We start from the raw sequence: 19,206 nt of genomic DNA, 5'->3' as shown, positions 1-19,206 counted from the left end.
GAGAAGGAGGAATTTCTTAAGGACAGATAACTACTGACCTAAACCAAGCACAGAAACACTAGCTAGTATGTGAAGCAATTCCATCCACATACCAAAGAATATATGTTTTTAGAAAGTAGATTCTTGGAGATTTGAAGTATAAACTATGTACATAGCTCCCTCTGATGACCACTGGACACGATACAATGTGAGTCTCCTTTTATTTTTGTTCGTGCATTCAACTGACAGCTGACTGGTTAAATTCTAATTGCTTCCAAGTGAGGTCAGCAAAGGTATTTATCGAAAGGGACTGAACAACAGGCTCAACACACACATGCACGCGCATGCATAAGCACATACACACCATCGCTCCAGCGTGTTGATTTATGGAAACAATTATAATTCTGGTGGAGCCTTTCTGAGCTGAGAAAGTTTGTAGCTACAGTAGAGCGTCTCATGTTGCAAAAACCAGACAACAGAAATGGAGTACTTGTGTATCCAGCTCTTATCAACAGGAACAAGTAAGTTATCTGTCTTTACAAGAACATTTAACAGTTTCTAATGGCTAATAACTTTTATCTTCATCTGTATATGCTAGATGTTAAAAAAGCATTAAGAAAACTATTTCTATTAATAAGCTGAAAATGGTAGGAATAAAAAAAAAACAGAGCTAAGACTATGAGGTCTGTTGAAATTTGAAACAGAGAAAAGTTATGTGATAAATTGTGCTAATAGTGAATATATAGGTATGAAGTAATCAGCAGAATTATACCATGCATGAGAAAGTAGTTCAACTGCATTAATAGCGGATTTTTGCAAGGACTTAAAACTGAAGACAGAACTATGTTTACAATCAGTTTAAATGTCTGTTTATGTAAAAATTTGTGTGAGATATCTATTGTATAGACATCTGCATATTTTTAAAGTCAGCTCAGCATGTCATACATTTATGTATAGTAACTTTCAGTAGCATAATGTATCCTTGCACGTTTGTAATAACTGAGCATAAAACTTATACATGCACCTTTTCTCACAAATCTTTTACTTTCAGTGCAAGCAGCAAATTCAAGTAGTACAGAAGGTCACGACAACAAAGGTTTTTATAACTTGTGTCTTTAAAGGATATTCTGACTGAAGAGATACTTAAGAAGCTCTTCTATTTCACCACTAACTATTAAGGAATAACGATCAGAATTCTAGAAGAGGGAACAATCTCATTTAAGTGAATCTGTAACTCGTAAAGACAGAAGGCAGGTCGGTGACCTAAGAGCAACAGTCTACTTGAGATTTAATTTTCATTATGTTGTTCATGAACACCCAGAACACTGCACTATAATGCACAAATGGATACTGACATGGATCCTGCCAATTTTGCTCTACAGATCATACTTTTACATTATCTTTCTAATGGGCACTATATCTTTAGCTTGCAATGACATGACTCCAGAGCAAATGGCTACAAATGTGAACTGTTCCAGCCCTGAGCGACACACCAGAAGCTATGATTATATGGAAGGGGGGGATGTAAGAGTGAGAAGACTTTTCTGTCGAACTCAGTGGTATATGAGGATTGATAAGCGAGGCAAAGTAAAAGGGACAAGAGAAGCAAACAACAACTACAGTAAGTAGTATTTTTGCTCTTCCTCTTTCTAAGTTTTTAGAAAGTTACACATCATTTTCTCCTATTCCTTGATTTATTCTAATTTCAAAAGAATTTTGTATAGTGTACTGAGCATTGTATAAGACAAGTTTTCCAATTAGTCCTACAGCAGGACATTTGTTATTGATTTTGAAATGCGTCATTTTAAATACTACATTGTAGATCTGCTAATGTATTAGTTACAGCTGGTAACTATTAGCAAACAGAGAGCCTATTTTAACAAGTGAATTAAGGTTGTAAGTATGAAAATGTATAACCACAAACTCTGCTCATAAAATACTTATGAAACATTAAATCGCATTTATATATTCCACAAACTATCTAAAAGTTTGGTGTGTTAGAGTTAACAATTAAAACATATGCAATACTAGAAAGTTAAATGGAAAGAATTATGTAAACTCTCTTGCAAAATCTTTTAGATAGTTTGCCAAGCCAGGAACAAAATCTATTATAGTTTCTGCAGTTCATTATTACAATGATCATGATGCTGAAAAAATATTCTTTCCCCTTTCTTCCAAAACCATGACTCATCTAGAGAGAATGGACATACAATAGTTTGCAAAGCTTTACCAAATACAAGTTTTGAACTGGTAAAAGTATTGTTGTACTGATCTGTGTTTTTCATACAAACATTTATGTTCTATTTTAAGGCATCAATTCTACAGTCATTTTTTTTTGCCACTTTGGCTTTCATGCTATTACAAATATAACGTTTACTTAGAAAAACATGACATCCACTTGAAATATTATTATTAAGATACAACAGGAAAATATATAGGATTATATTGCATATTTCAAATCAAAATTGTAAAGAAAAGCAGGCAGAGACATGCCGGTCTAGTGTTTACAGTCAACTGAAAGGACAAATATATTTCCAAGGATGCTATTAAAACCAGTTTTCGTGTAGGTTGTAAGGATTATTGTGCCTTTTATAACAGCAGCAGCAAAAAGAATCAATAAATCAAACTTCAATAACTGTTAGTGTAATTCAGCTTTCAGCTGAAGCTGACTGATTATTATCTGTAAGAACAGCACTTTTGCATGCTAAGCGCCTGACTAGTGGGCTTCATAATTTATTTCTTGCCTTCATGACTACATTAAGTGCTTGGCAACTTGCATGGCTAAAACCTCATTGACTGATGTTACTGTTTCTTTTAAAATTTGTTTCCATATGTCTCCTTTCTTCCTGCACTATTACGTAGTGAATAACCATATTCCTCTGAAAGAAAACACATGGCCAGCAGCCAGATAATTTATTTGGTCCATATTCAAGAAGACTCCCATTGAGTTTCAGGACATTGCTACAATAGAGATCCATAGGGCTAGTTTTGAAGTGAAATGTTGTTCCCATAAAAATCACTGGGAAAACGGATGTTAATTACTGAAATTGTTTCTTATAAATTTTTGAAGATAAATGAATACTAACAAAACCTTTTTTTTGTTGCTGTTTCTGTTATTATTTACAAACACTTCACAGAGATATGACAGCACAGGGGAGTGAATAATTACAAATTTGCCTTGTCTTGTTCCATGATGATGAAGTAAAAGCTTTGTAAGTAAAGGTTCTCAGTTCTCTATAGGATGCTGGAGCACACTAATGACACTATGAAATGTTCTGTAGTGAAACCATTAGAGGATATCAGATCATCTTGTGCTAATGGCAATCCATTTTCCTGTATTTTTCTGAACAATTTATGAATTTTAGCCATGGTAATTAACTATTACAAACTACAGAAAGACAACCTAGTGTTGTTAAACCTTTCCATTTATATTGCAGTGAAAAGAGTTTTGAATTCTTTTTCTGGGAAATGCAACAAGTAGCAGGAGAAAAAACAATCAATACTTGCATGGTTTATCTGGTAACTGATGTATGCTATGATGATCTGCCTCCACTACATTTAGCTAAAGTATATGGGAAGTCTCCCACTATCTTAAGTTTATGTCTCTTGATGTAATTTATCTATTGTATACTAGGAAATAATATCCAAGTGATTTTTGTTGGACAAGTAGAATAGGGAAATATAGATGAGGACTGGAAAAATGTGAACACTGATAACTTGGATTTTCTGAGAAATTAAGAAAACAAATAGTATTCTGAGAAACATTTTTTTTTGTCATACTCTCTATTCAAAAAGGCATGTGAGCAACCTTCCTGAAGATGTGTTTATGGCTTTCTACTAAAATACCTATAAAGAAAATAATTTATTCTATAGGGGAAAAACCAAAACTAACACACACACACACCCTCCCCCCAAACCCACCTGGAATAATACACTCTCCCTAAGCAGAATCTTTAACATTAGAAGACTAAACAGGATACTTACATCCAGGGGCACTGAAAAGCATGATTTAAAAATCATAACCACTACAAAGATGTATTAACCTGGGTGTTTAAATGTCCTTGTTCTCCAATTTCTAGTTCTGAAAGTTAGTAAAGGGGAAATCATACCTGTTTCTCAGGATAGAATCCTAGAACAGTTGCAGTCAAATTAATCAATGGGTACAAAATGTGTTGCTCCAAGAAGTGTCTTCTTATTTTGCCCTCATTTTCCACTTACATAATAAATAAAATGAATCCTTTTCCCTTCTGAATCACTAACATGTGATACTAACATGAAAAAAAATTAAAATCATATTTTTAACTATTATAATTTAGCTTCATAAAGGAAGCTTCATTGACAGCTTTGCAGACAGAGTCAACTACTTGTTTTCAGCCCATGAATTGTGAACTTGAATAATGTGAAGAGCAGTCTTCACATTGAGAAATGTCTGTAGAATATCATCATTATAATTCTAGGAAGTGCCAAAATTCACAGAGCTTCTCTCATCAGTCAAGACTATAAATGTATGACTGCCAAGATGGTGAGGAATTAGGGTCTTTGTATTTCAAACTTCTCTAGCAAGTTACAGAACATATATACACATCCTATGAAAGGAGAAGCAAAAATAAAGAAAGTGTTAAAATTTCTTAAGATTTTAATTCAAAAGCCGGTGTATTACATATATATAGCCTGAAATTCCATGACAAAATTAAACATTGAACCAAATCCTCACTCACCAATTGCAATTACTCTGTATTTATAATTCACTTGTTTCAAAATGCATTAGAAGTTAACTGCTTAGTCCAATGTACAGTTTCAGTGAAAGCAAGTTGTTGAATTCCATTTACAACAGTGATGCCCTTGTTAGGCATCCAAAGAATATTTTTCTGTGCACATTTCAGAAAGCAGTAGAGCCTTCTGGTGGACATAAAAGTGGTAACTCAGGAGTAAGGCAAGCAAATTAGAGCACAGTGATCTCCACTAAGCAGAGGAAATCACTTTGTACCTGACAGCTTTGCTTTCATTCTGAACACTAAAAGGCAGAGTGAGAACTGAGACTCACATACTAAAGCAAGAATTAAGAAGCTGCCAAGAGATTAGGTCACCCAGGAAAAAAACCTGTCTGACATTATTCATAAATGGCTTTATCTCTGACAATCACTTATTATGCTTTGTCCAAGCCTAAACTATGTGCTTTTTATTAAAAAAAAAAAAAAATATTGTCTTGTTCATGTAAAATATTCTAAATGGACACACAACACAGACTTCTTGAATTCATGATTATAAAAAGTGAGAGTGACTGAACAAATCTTGGAGATAATGCAGCAATTTGTTAACTCCATCTTTGAGAGAAAATAAATCTCTCCTTATTACTGCTTGCTTACCCCTTTCAGTTTGTGTTTATGAATTTTGACAGATTTTATTTGATTTTGTTCAGAAAAAAAAAGGGCAGCAAAAAAATCACAGTTTATTTTGACTCTATCAAGAGGATTTACAACTAGCACTGGATGATGCTTTAGGACTTTCCACGCTCTGCTGCCTTTGGAATCTCATTTTAAAGACTTCAAAGGGTCTCTAAGTTACTAGAAAAGCCTTCCTGGAACCTGAATCCTAAGATGTCTGATCCTATCACGGTCCATGTGTGCTCTAAAGCCAGAAAGTGCCTATTTCCTCTTCTTTTCAGTGGATAAAACCAACCATAAAAAAAGGGGGGGGGGGGGGAAGGGGGAAGGGGCAGAGGGGAGGGGGAGAGAGAGAGAAAAAAAAACAAGTCTACTGACATCTTGGGCAAAATCTTGGTTTTAATTTTTTCTCTGGGAAAAATACTTCTAGTTTGATCAAAATCCAACAAGTCAGTTTTCAGCATTATTAAATTAACTCCAACTCAGTTTTGTTCAAACCTAAACCCTATATCATAACAAAATAAACGTTATATGCGTCTTAGTAGTTGAATACTCAAACTTGCTTAGAAATCAAAATTATTTCCAAGAACATTTTATACATGCTTCTTAGAGTAAAACGGATATTGGACTATGCATGCTATGCCACAATATCAATTTTTATTTCTGTCGCTTAAATACATATTACTTAGAGGAGCAAAAATATTCAATATCTGGAAATCAGCTATTTAAAGGCAGGTATAGATATGAAGTTAGGGATTCAGTTAGGGTGTGTTCCAACCAAACAGAAGTCTGCCTTTGCAACTGCATTCTTGATTTTTCAAGAGGCTGCTAGTTCAACCAATATAGTGGCATCAGAAGAAAACCTTCACCAATATGAAAGTGCTCTTGCTTCACATTAGTATTCTGCTAATCTTTTCAATTATAAGAGATCTAATTCACTGGCAATTTATGTGTATCCTCTGAAAACTTAGCCTACAGTGCCAAGGATTACTTTCTCTCTGCAGTGATTAATCAGATCTAAATACAACAAATCTCCCTGCTGCCTCTCCAGCTCTTTGTCTAGCACTGGTCGCAGATCTAGCACTCCTCAAGGTTCAGCATAAGAGACTCTCTGCCTATATTTTAATCACAAATCCCAGCCTTTCACCATCAGCTGCTGACAAAGACGGGTTTTAGTAAAGATAACAGATAACAAAAGCAGCTGAGTTTTACCTGTCTTACAGCTTCTATTGACTTTTTCAATAAGGGTACTCTTTGGGAGAAGTGAGGAAAAGAACTGAGTGAGTAAAGTCTTGAACCACTGCAGCAAGACTCTTCAGATCTCACACATCAATGTCCAGATCAGTGTTCAACTGACACAGTCTGACAGGGGTACCACAAAACACAATTAAAACTATTCATCACTTTGTCTGTTCCATGGCATTTACCAACTGAAAAATATGTGTAAAGTCAGAACAGTAGCAGTTTATACTTTCTTTCTTCTCACCATGAATACAAAATGATTGCATAAGCTCTGTGAGGGGAGAATCAAACCTCTGGGCACAGGCAGCAGACTCACAAGTTAACATACACCAACAGGGTATGTCATCTTTCTGTCTGTGCTTCAAAACTGGGGTAAGAGCTAAACTCAATACAAGCAGTCAAAAACATATTGAGATTGATGGTTCCATTTCCCATTTCTGATCAATCAAGTTCAGCAGTCAACTACAGAAGCAGTTACAGGATACATTTAAAAAGATAAATTGCAGCCCCACAGCTTTTTCTTCCCCCCATTGTTTAGAACTTCTGAATGTATGAAAAACAAAAATAAAAAAATCAGTATTGTATCATGAAGCAGTTATTGCTCCATCCTTAAGAAATGTGCTGAAGTGGTCCTGACCTGAGACTCAAGAGATTTGAGGCTAATCCAAAGTTTTAAGCAATTTGCTTACAGACTTTGGGAAAATTCTTCAAACTCTCTGTGCATCTATGAAAAATAATTATTCAGCTCTGGGTAAAAAGCTTTAAAAATTGTTAGTGAAAAAGCTTCCAAACCTACAAAAGAACTGTGTGCTAATGTTGAAGGTATTAGATACTTTTATCATAGATTATCGATTGACTAATAGAATATAACTAATATAACTGAAGTCAGTAGCTAGGGAAAAACAAAACCAAAAAACAAAACACAGAGCTCAGATCAATCTTAAAGTAGCGATTCTCCATACAGGCACACAGTTTGGCAAAAAAAAACCCCTAATTCCTTATACAGCCAGTCTTGCAAAACAAAACCAGTATCTCCCTTTCCAGCTTCCAGCTTTCTGTATTGTTTGAGTATCTGAAAGTGATTATTTTAGATTTCTAGAATCCCAGAGTACAAACAAACCTGGTTTTCCTCTCTACGTTCCTTAAAGCTTAGAAGACCAAGACATCCTAATGCATGTAATTATACTTTCCCACACTACAAGTTGTATCAACTAGTAGTGTATTTTGGAATACTTTCTTCATCAAAACAGAGTAAGTTTAAGCAAATGAAGGCTGTTACTCTTCTTGGGTGGCACACTGCTTTCATTGCATAATTGACTGTCTATGACTATATTTGGCAAATGCATTTCAATTGTCTTTTTTGACCTTTGACTTTATTTTTAATTTTTATTCTTAATAGGAGCTGATGGAAAGGTCAAGTTAGCCTTCTGGTGTATGTAATTTAGAAACGTCAGTAAGAAAAAGTTAACAGTGAAATTCCTATGGCAATAACATAATAGAGGTTAACAATCATAGCACTGAATTGTCACACTTTAAAACTTTCATAACACATGACATCATTTATACAAACGGAAAAAATTCTCTGTAACAATTGGTGCTGAAAAGTTGGACGTGGATATTCACAGCTGTGGCCCACAACTTCAAGCAAACACACCAAAACCCAATAAAAATACCAATGCAATCAATACGCTGTCTTGACTATTATTTAGCTCGTGAAACAAAGTACAAAATGAGGATTTTACATTAATCTAGTACCTGCACAGTTTATCAATAGAAGACTAATATTCTAAACAGGCTGAATCAGACAATCGGGTAAATTTCAGTTAACATCAGCAAAGCTACATCAACTTATTCCAACTGAGCATTTGTTCTTTTAAATTTATAATGGAAATCTGGCAACTCAAAACCAGGATGAAATGATTAAAAGGTCTAGATATTCTGTTAAAACCAGTAAATTTTTCCTTCATTATGCAGTCTTTTAAAATTAAGCACAGTCAGAATATTGATAAATCAATGTAAAGGAAAGCAGAGAAACATGAACCCTTTCATAGCATTTATAACCACAGTAACTTCAATAGGGGACTAAGAAACACCACTCGTCTCCATCACTTGCATCAAACACTTCTGAGTGCCCACGTTACCTGCGGGGTTTTCTTCTGGAGTTTCCTAGCATTATCACTTCTACCTTTAATAGCACACATGCCTTACCTCCCCTTTTTTGTAAGCTGGCTTGCTTTCCTTTAAACGTGTTAACAGACACTGGGAGGTGCTATAGACTATAAAAAGAAACTGATCACACTTGTCTTTAGCCATTTTGATACCTTAGAATGTTGATATTTTTCTAACTAGAAGGTGATGCAGAAAAACCCCACACCTGCTAACAAGCAGCATATTTTCATTAATAGCCTGTGCTAATTTTAGAAGTTTTTATTATGACCTTTATATGTCAAGTGGGATTTGATATTTCAATCAGAACTAACTGTTTGAAGCAAAATAAAATAACAAAATAGACAACTATTATAGATGAGCATACATATTATCTAGAGCTGAAGATACTGGGGTTGAGAGGTACTCTGAAAGGCTGCGACTGCTGAACTCCCAGAGCTGCTTAACTGACCTGGTCCTGTAGTTCTGTGGGCTGTTTGTATGCACAGCAGCTGTAAGTAATGTATTGGCAAATAGGAAGTTTTAGATGCTTGCCAGGTGTGTGAAGATGCTCTCTACAAGAGCCTTCTAGCTTCTTCAGAACACGTGCACCACATTGTGATGACAGATTTTCCCTTTGCGTGGTACACATGAACTCTAGGAGTGGCAATGTTCAGGCTCTCCAGCTAGCCACCAAGAGGATGGATTTGGAAAACCATGGCTCTAGCTAAGTGCTTACATAGTTTCTGCAGAAACGCCATTGTGAAAAGAAGAGTTGTACTCCCTGACAGAATTCTGAAGTAAAATAGGAAGGATAGCTGAATCCTAGAGACTGCAGCCAGTACTAGTACAATTGGAAAGTGCAGCTTTCACCAGCAAAAGCAACTTCAATTCTAGCATGCTGATTTATTTCCTTTGGAATAGTCTACGCAGCTGAGGGACTTCACATAATGTGTAACATAATACAAAGAAACCAAGCAGTTCTTGAGAGCTTATTGGTGCAATCTTACGAGGATTTGGAGAACTAGCTATGTAAATGCAGCACAAAATTATTCAGATAATGAGACTTGCTTATTATGGCCACCTTGCAACAAGAAACAGACTTCTGCTGTGGGAAAAGCCAGGTCAAGATCTTCCTTTACATTTGCTTACGCAGGGAAACTGCATCTGAGAAACCTTGAAGTCATCACAGTCATATCACTTTCAAATGATACAGCAAAAAAAATTGTTATATTACCTTTACATAAGGACAGGACCTGTGCCCAAAAGTGAGATTCCTCCCAACTGAATTCTCCACCCAGCACTGTTGCCTGTATTGGTTTAGCATCATCTTACCAAAACCACATTCTAACAGTACAAAACGAAATCTCTGCCATGTACTAAGCACATCTCTGACAACATACTGGAATTGCAAGTATGACAAATACTAAACCAGTACCCTGATTACAAATGTTGTTTGTAATCAAAAGCTAAATTAGTTACAACTTCAAGGGACTATTTTTAAACTAAGTAGGTACAAAATGCCATTCTTCCAATTAAAGTTAAGATCCATTCTTCTAATGTAACCTGTTTACAATTTTTACTGAGCATGAAAATCCTGGTCAATATTTCCAACAAAGAAGGAAACCCAAAACCAAATAAAAAGGTACATAACTTCCAGGGCAAGTCAGTTTTCTTTAGAGTAATCTCAACCACTGTATACAAGTTAGAACAAAGAAATAAACTTTTTTATACCTTATGTCCAAATAATGATTCCAAAAAGACTATTCATCCACTCAGGAAACAAATTCTACCACCTACCTCATAAGGGAAGTGACATCATAAAAAATGTGGAGAATATCACAGTGAGGGAAACACATGGACAGCCTCTTCCCTGTAATGAACCTTCTGTTCTCACTGCTAGCCAGGTACAAGGGGCTGTGCCCTTCTTCCTCCCAGTTACTAATGTAATCAACTACACAGGTGAGCACTCTGTCTAAGCATCTGTTTCAGCAGTCAGGAAGGAAGTTTTCTTATTGAGGCTGTAAAAGACAAACAGTCTGGCATGTTTTCTTACATTACCAACAGTGTAACAACCATATATTTGGGTGAATTGGTATTGGCATTTGTAGTAGTTAATATTTATTAATTCAAAGAAAGCCAAACATGACATGAATTTTGAGAGTAGCCTTAGGAGAGCCTGATCAAATTATAAAGTAAATGGCAAGAGTCCTAGGCCTCACACTTATCCCTTTAAACACCTTTTGAGTTAAGCAATGAAAATAATACAGCTATTAATAAGACCAATCTTTTAAATTATTATAAACCAATTTCAATCAGAACATTCTAATTAGCAAACTGGTACTCAGGCTAATTGATTATAAATACCAAGCTAAAATTACTTAATATGCCTTCATTTCTGACTGCGTCTTTGTGTGACTTCAGAAATTCAGTCTATACTACTAAATGTAAGAAAATTAAAAGGGAAAAAAAAAAAGATTATCACATCTTTCTAGGAAACTATTACCACATCTTTTAAAGAAATCATGCTCTGTAATTTTTTTTTCTTTAGCTAAGTAATACAGAGTTTTGAATTTTAATTCCTCTATTTTAATCATATTGTTCTAAGAAAGACGCATTCTGAGTTATTTAATAAGAATCCTTGAACTGCTGGTTTCATCCAGAAGGAACCCTGGAAGCAAAACAGGTCTATACCAAAATCCTAAAACTAACATTAGACCAAACTAGACCAAAAGTAGGATTTTTCAGGTGATTCATAACATATGAACTGCCTAATTTAGTGAGGTCGTGCATAGCCAAGCTCTGATCCATCCAGATTATATAAGCGCGTCCCAGTGGCTATAGCATTTAAGCAGAAAATGATCTAGTGAAAGAAGATATATTTACTATAAGTATCGGGAGGAAATTATTGGAGGAATTATTCAGAACTGTTTAACACTTGCAATGCAACAAACACCTCCACTTGCCAAAATAAGACAAAATATTAATCCCGCTTTTTCTTCTTAGGTAACAAAATATTACATAAACACGAGCATGTATTCTGTGCACTGTTCTTTCCACACAGGATCTGTAGACATCCCAGAGACAATATTTTAAAAGTGCTGACAAGTACTCAAGGGACATTTCAAGAGACATTTCAAAAAGCACTACTTAAGGCTAAACCCCATTGCATATATATGGTACTTTCATTTCGAAATCCCTTTGGATGATATTTTAAAAATGTGCAAGTAGCCACTGTTACGCAACTGTGTGAGACAAAATAAATAATAGAAACCATATTTCCTGACTTTCTCCTAATCACTTGCAAGTGATCATCTTGCATCCCTAAGATACACAATTTTTTCTTTCCTGCTAGGGCTAAGTTAAAATGTATGACTTCCATTACAAAAATCTTTTTTCCCTTTCTCCCTCTTCACATTAGCTATTCACTTTTTTTCTGTCTGTGTCACCATTTTATTTGGGGTTTCCTTATCCATATAAGACAAAATTCAACCAATTTTAGTTTTGTACAAATTGCACATGAAAGAATCCTCCTTATTTCCTGAATTATATGCACAAATTCCAAAACTGAAATGCAGGTGATCACCCCTTTGTGGGTGATACAGGAAAATGCAGGATATTTCTGCCTATATACAGCACTGTAAATATTGAAGATTTTGGATCACAACTTGTTATAGTGTCTTCTTGTTCATATTTCAACAGTGCAGCTATGGGCACTTTCAGTTTAACTCAGCAAAGTAGAACTGCTAGTTATAGCTCCTGTTTTGTGAGCTAAAGACCCATCCAGACCCATCACAGTGGGATGGCTACTTTCTTTGATTTCCTCCTAACAGCTATCTGACAGCTGCATCCCAAACTAGCCTCTGTTAGTGGATCCCTAAAGAACTAATATATATCATCTATTGTAATCACATGTGCTGCAATTCACCTCACAGGTGTTAGCGTACAAAAAAGTCCAATTTGAGCCCTGTCAGACTGTGCCATATTTATTTCATTAACACAGATCTCTATGGGAAAAAAATACTTCTTTTTCTGTGAGCATGGTGTCTGATTCAAATACCTTCTCAATAGCACAGAGATGTAAGCAACATAAGAAATTATTGAGAAGTACAGCATTAGCTCTCTTCTACAGTAAAAATATGACTGCTCTATTCATACTGACTTACTGATGAACTATAGAGAACTATCAGTAATAGTCTAAATAGTTGCTGTTGAAAGTAAAAAATATTGCCCAGCTGTGGAGGAGTTAAGTTACTGACTAGTGGAAAAGATATCTAACCCTGTGATTCATTAGGAAAAGTTTGCTCAAGAGCTGAAAGACCCATATTAGGAAAGGGACAAATACATGCCTTTTGTAAAAGCCTGGCTCTACTAAACTAAGTTATTTTGTTACTGATGTCTATCAATGGCTTGAGGAGTTAATTTAAAAAGATGCCAAATAATAACTGTTGCTTTTGCAAATCCATGTGCTTTTACTTTAAGATATGGTTTTATAACATCAATAATACAGACTGGGGACAAATTCCTGATCCACTATTAATGTCTTCCTGAATTTCAGGTCAGAATGATTTATCTGTATCTTACCGACATCTATCTAGTAGTAATATTGCTCTCTAGTCTACTCAAGATACCGGCTTAAGAGCGCAAACACATCAAAATATCCCAATTTAAGGTATTCGACTTAGCTATTACTTTTCAAGTATATGTGAAAATTCCTATTTTGTATCGAATAAATAAATGGAATGGTTTTTGAGCTATATTAAAAACACAGATCCACATTTCTATACTCAATAGAAACTAATTGCATTATTTTTACTAAATAGATAATTTCATCGTAGAAATATATTTTTGCAACTTCTGTTCTAACACAAACATTTGCATTCATATATGAATCAAGAATACATTGACAGTCACAGAGGAATTAAGGCAGCACAAAAAGACCAAGTTAGGAACAGCAGAAGCACTTTGTTTTGGTTTGTGTGGTAAAAAACAATCATCTTCTCAGTCAACTTTGGTACTTTCTCTCCAGCTTCTGTTGCAGTACAGCTGAAGTCACAAGTATTTTATGCAAAGAAAAGATTTCTTCACCACTTTAGCCTTAATTGTTTCAGTCAGAGCAAAAAGCATAGCAAATTCTTTAGTAAGATCAGGGGTTTTGTATGCATTTTAGAAAATACCATTATGGGTATAGCCAAGCTCGGTGCTGTTCTAACTTCATGATCTTCAAGGCAGTTCTAAAATTTCCTGCTGAGTTCAATGTTCCACAGTAACTTTTATGTTAAGAGAGAACAGCACCATAAAGAGTAGAAATTATCATAAATTCAATGCAGAATAAAAAAAAGGCTTGCAAACTGAGTCTGCCAATCACAATATTACACAACCTAATGTAAAGCTAAATGTAAAGTAAAAGAGAGCTGCAAACCCTTTATTTGCACATACAGCTTCTGCTACCCAGCCCATAGTCTAATATTAAAACCCCCACTAACCTTTATCTGAGTGCTCTACCTCTATGAACCTATAGAAGAAACCTCTGCCATGGTACTCTGCCTCCTTACAGGGAACACTTTCTTCTTCCTTAAACAAAGTCATTGTTTAAGCCCATTAGATGAAATACATGTTTTTAAACATCTATAAATCACAGACTAGCTGTTTCCAGATTTTGAAGGGGTCCACATACTCTGCTACAGGTTGCTGATGTATTTTACTTCTATGGAGCTCACCACAACCTCATGACACCAATACGTATAAAAGCAAAATAAGAATTATGTGAATTGTATCAGAGAAATTGGAAAGTGAAGCATTCCCAAAAGCCCCTACCTGATGCTGTTATCAAATACTTAAGTGGTATGAAATCTTCCATTTGTCTCGAGATCAAGAGAAAAGTATGACTTTATGCTTATGCCAGTGCAATGCACTGTAGTCTATCAAACAGGTTGTTCAATTACTGTCAGAGATGGAAATTTGGAATTGTGCCAATATAATAATTTGCCAGGATGGATCTGAATTTGAGATACTAAACCTTTGAATGGACTGGTCACAGACAACTTTATTGTAAACAGTCACCATATAGTGACATAGTAGTACCTGTGTGCTCTGGGAGCCAAGAAAACTGACTACTGCAACTTTACAGGCACAGGAGAGCTCACATTCCTCCTTATGCAGTTCACGGCCACAGAAAACTTTCCTTATCCGGTAAAGAAAGTGAAGTAGTTTCTATCAGATTTTAAATACTTCCCTCCGGTTAGTTGAGGGATGACTATTATGGCATACCAATTTTACTAATATGTTTAAATTTACTTTAATTCTTTGAAGGCAATTTCTATCAAAACAATTAAAGAATCTTCTTAAGAGACTTCTTCTAAGTCACTAAGGGCTAGGTTTTTAAGAATGTTTCAATAACTAAAGGTGGAGTTAAGCAGCATTGAATATATGTGAAAATCCTATTAAACTAGCCTGTCGGTGGGGTTATTGGTCATACTCATAGAATCATAGAATGGTTTAGATTAGAAAGGACCCTCAGCTCATCTAGTTCCAACCCCCCTGCCATGGGCAGGGAGACCTCACACTAAACCATGTCACCTAAGGTGACCTACCAGGTGACCTACCAGGTCACCTAAGGTCCAACCTGGCCTTGAACACTGCCAGGGATGCAGCACTTGCCACTTTGGGCAACCTGTTCCAGTGCCTCACCACCCTTGCACTAAAGAATTTCTTCCTTATATCCAACTCGAACTTCCCAGTGGGTAACAACCCAAGGCCGCTTTCTAACTTCATAGTTTCCTTTTTATATGTCCCCTGTATATTTCTTCAGCTGATATAAACAATGATAATTTAATTGAAATAACTGCTATGATTCACACATGGGGATATAAAAATGAGAAAAAAAGCAATGGGAAATTGAGTTTTCTACAAACCAATAACACATAATAAAAACGTGTTAAAGTGAATAAAACAGTTGAAAGAAACCTTTCATGATATTTTTGGCTAGTCCTATGCTCTGTTAACTTTTCAGTACTGCTACCTTTATTCCATGGCTTTTTACATTTTAGCTATGACTGGTAACTTCTCTTCGAAAGATAACATCATACTATTCTATCACAACACACCAGAGTACGTGCAGCCCTTAGTTCTAGAGTCCTTCTTTCTACTTTTAGGGTGCAAGCAACTTTCCCTAAAAAGCTTTGACACCATTTTTATGTAAAGCTTGAGAAAACCAAAGCCCAGAAATGCTGTGGCCTCTCGACAGTATTTACATGACACCAGTTGCAGTAGTTTTCTCACTGACTTCCTGATATTATGCACATGGGCAAAAGTAAGTGTGTGCATGGATATTTATACCATCAGACTCAAAATCGTTGACACCTTACTTCCCTACATCCTAACATTTGAAATTCAGTCAGAAGAAAAAATACACAAAACATGATTTTCAAACTGAATAATTCAGCTGAATTTCAAAAGGCAGATTAAAAATTCACAGAAATAAATACAAAATAAAATAAAAATGTGGCTACAGCTTTCATAATACATTTGCTCTGGTAATAGCAAATGGTCCTGAATCAGAGGGATAATTTTCTCCACTGCTGCTGCTGCTGTTTTTGTCAGTTTTGCTACGGAATTGTAAAGCCAGAAGACAATTACAGATTAACTGGACAACAGTGAGACATTTATAAGTATCTGATCATGTAAAGAAAGAGACAGATTTTGAAGTGTTGCCTGTGTGTAATGGCATATATACTACTGCCAAAGCCTAAAGCCTGATTTCCCCAAAGTCAGGCTTTCATCTTAGGCAAAAATTTTAGACTGGTAAAACCAGTATGTAGTTACAAGTAAATGAATGAAATTATGCAAAATTAAAACAATGAAGTAATAAGCTATCTGGGGAAGGAGGAGGAAGATCGTTGGATAATTGACACATATTTTGCTCTATATACTGAGCAAGATAGGATAAATATCAGGTACAAAAATCCTGATTTATTTGTCATAATTGGATTAAATTTTTAGATTGGTTTTGAATTTGAGGGGTTTTAATTTTCTCCTTCTATTAGTTTATATTTTAGTGTTTGGTCTAATATAGATCTTGAAAGTTCAACTACATCTAAAGTATTTGTCGGCAGCAAACCAGAACAATTTGAGAGACCATATCATATAAATATGTCCAGTAATGTTTTGAAGGCAGAAAGAGTGAGCCAGATGGTTTCTATCAATTCCCACTCTGTGGTGCAGCAAGGGGTTAGGATGATTTTCTTAGCAGCTTCTTGCATTTTGTACCTTGGAAGGAATTACGCGTTGCCTGCTTGTGTTCTTGTAGACGCTGTAATTGATATATTCAGATGTCTGGATTGAGCTGTTCCTGTACCAAGTAGCAGATCTGATTTGGAAATGGCACTAAAATATATTTAGTTGGGTAGTGCTTGCCCTACTTTTTATATTACTACTTAGAGTGAGTAAAGAACTCTCTCTCTCTCACAACAGAGATTGCAGTGTTTATGAATGAAGTGCTCTCTTAACTGTGTGAAACAAAATGTCACTGTCCAAAATTTCAAACCATTTACAAGTATTTGGTGCTATGCCAGACGCCCCTGAGTATACATTCGAGCTCTGGAACACTGCACAACCTTCTTTCTTATGTGTTCATTTTCTGAATTTTACTTATTTTAATTAATTAAGCTACATCTGGGAACACTTTCACTATTAAAAATGCATTTCACTTTATATTTAAATTGATAATACAGTTTTCAGCACCAAGAATGTCATTGTGATCATTCTACAAGCATGTAATAATAGCTTTTAGCAATGTTTCTCTGCAATGTATAATTCTGAATTATCCTGAAAGAACAGGAACACAGTTCTCAGATTCAGTTTTCAGAATACGGCTCTGCTATTCCTTCTGTCAAGCCTGTTTCAGGGACCAGAAAAAGCTGCCACGGGAATGGCTGAAGACAGTACAAAACAAAAGACAGTACAAAACAAAACAGCTAGACCTTGAGGGTGATGGAATACTTCCTATAAAAAAAAAACGGGTTCTTAGATTTGCTTTTACCCCTTTAAATAAGTCCAGCATACAGTGCCATGTTATATTTATGCCATCCTTGCAACCATTTGCAGATTATACAGGTGATAAGCCATAACAGCACACAAAATGCTCTTGGAATTGAAATTCTTCAGAAAACCATTCAGATAATGAATCGTTTGATTTCTTATACACAGAAAAGGTATGTGAATATGCACTCCTGTTTTCCATACAAAAATGGAAAAAAAAGTCTTCCATAGAATTGACATGGCTAATTTTATGTCAACTGTGATTACTAATGCTACCCAGGAAAGGGGGAAGGAAATTTAATCCGCAGTGATGCTGGGGCAAGACACTACCAGCTCTTTACTAGATGAAAGACGACATAGCATAGTAAGAAATATCAAAGAACAAATTCATATATTTAAAGATTTTTGCATTATGGAAGAATTTGGAGAGACAAGAGGCTATGGTCCTATGTAGAACTTTCCAAGCTTCAAATAATCTAAATAGCATTAGACACTGAAACTCTAAATTTGGGAAGTTATGCACCACTGAACAGATGTATCTCATTTTGCTGTGAGAAGATTAATTAGCAGTGGTTTATATTTACTTTTGCTATCCTGAAGCTAGATCCTAAAAGTCTGCAAAGCTTGAAAAGATCATTTATTCTACTGAAATCAGCACAAAAGATTTGAATAGTATTTCTATATCCTTCATCTGAGCTGTGGAAAAGTATTTGTTGTACAGGTTTAACTCTAAACCATTAAATCATTAATTTTCTTACTGCTTGGAAACAATTACATTTTGCAAATGCTCATTCCACCCTTTTTTTCCATTTTTCATATCAGTACATTATTAATGTTGTAATAAGAGAGTACTTTTTCAGACTGAGAATTAAGACTTGGCTTTTACATGACACTATTAATTCTAAAAAATAATATTATTTTTTATTATAACCACATGTTTAGCTCCAAGGCAATTTTTATTAGAGGGAAATGTAGTTTCCTGCAAAAAATGAGAAATGACTACGTGCTGTATAAGAGGCTGAACAAGAAAATATTTATATTAAATGTAGACTGAAGGTCAGCAAAGTGAAGGGTTTTTACAAGTTTAATGAGAAGTTCAACTTCACATCTTAAGGTCCTTTCCAACCCTAACTATTCTTTGATTCTATGATTTCATGATTCACAAGTGAATGACTGCCTTAGGCAGCATGTTACTCAGTTGTTACTATATACTGCTGTTCGCAAGTCAGACCTCTAAATTGGAAAGTTAAATACTTTCATAATCTACTTCAGTGAAAACTGTCAAACCCTCTTGGTTCTGAAGATCAAATCAAGAGAAATATTGGAGAGACAGTGGTTCAGAGTGCTAAAGTTCCAGATTCATATACACGAGAAAACGCAATTTTGAGTCAGAATATCCTAGACTAACTCCTGTTAT

At 35.3% G+C, this 19,206-nt stretch overlaps 1 protein-coding gene across 1 annotated transcript in view; it reads left to right on the top strand.

Moving 5' to 3' along the window:
• Positions 1-1,048: 1,048 nt before the first annotated feature.
• Positions 1,049-19,206, top strand: part of FGF7 (fibroblast growth factor 7) — a 29,119-nt gene continuing 10,961 nt past the window's right edge. Inside the window, exon 1 of the mRNA XM_065688217.1 lies at positions 1,049-1,600. Within this exon, the coding sequence (XP_065544289.1) occupies positions 1,315-1,600 (286 nt within the window). The 5' untranslated portion in view covers positions 1,049-1,314. The remainder of the gene's footprint in view (positions 1,601-19,206) is intronic.

The sequence above is a fragment of the Lathamus discolor genome, chromosome 8 (assembly GCF_037157495.1).
Source record: "Lathamus discolor isolate bLatDis1 chromosome 8, bLatDis1.hap1, whole genome shotgun sequence".
Taxonomy (NCBI): domain Eukaryota; kingdom Metazoa; phylum Chordata; class Aves; order Psittaciformes; family Psittacidae; genus Lathamus; species Lathamus discolor.
The sequence above is the reverse complement of the archived record's forward strand: the minus strand, read 5'-3'. Positions and strand labels throughout refer to the sequence as shown.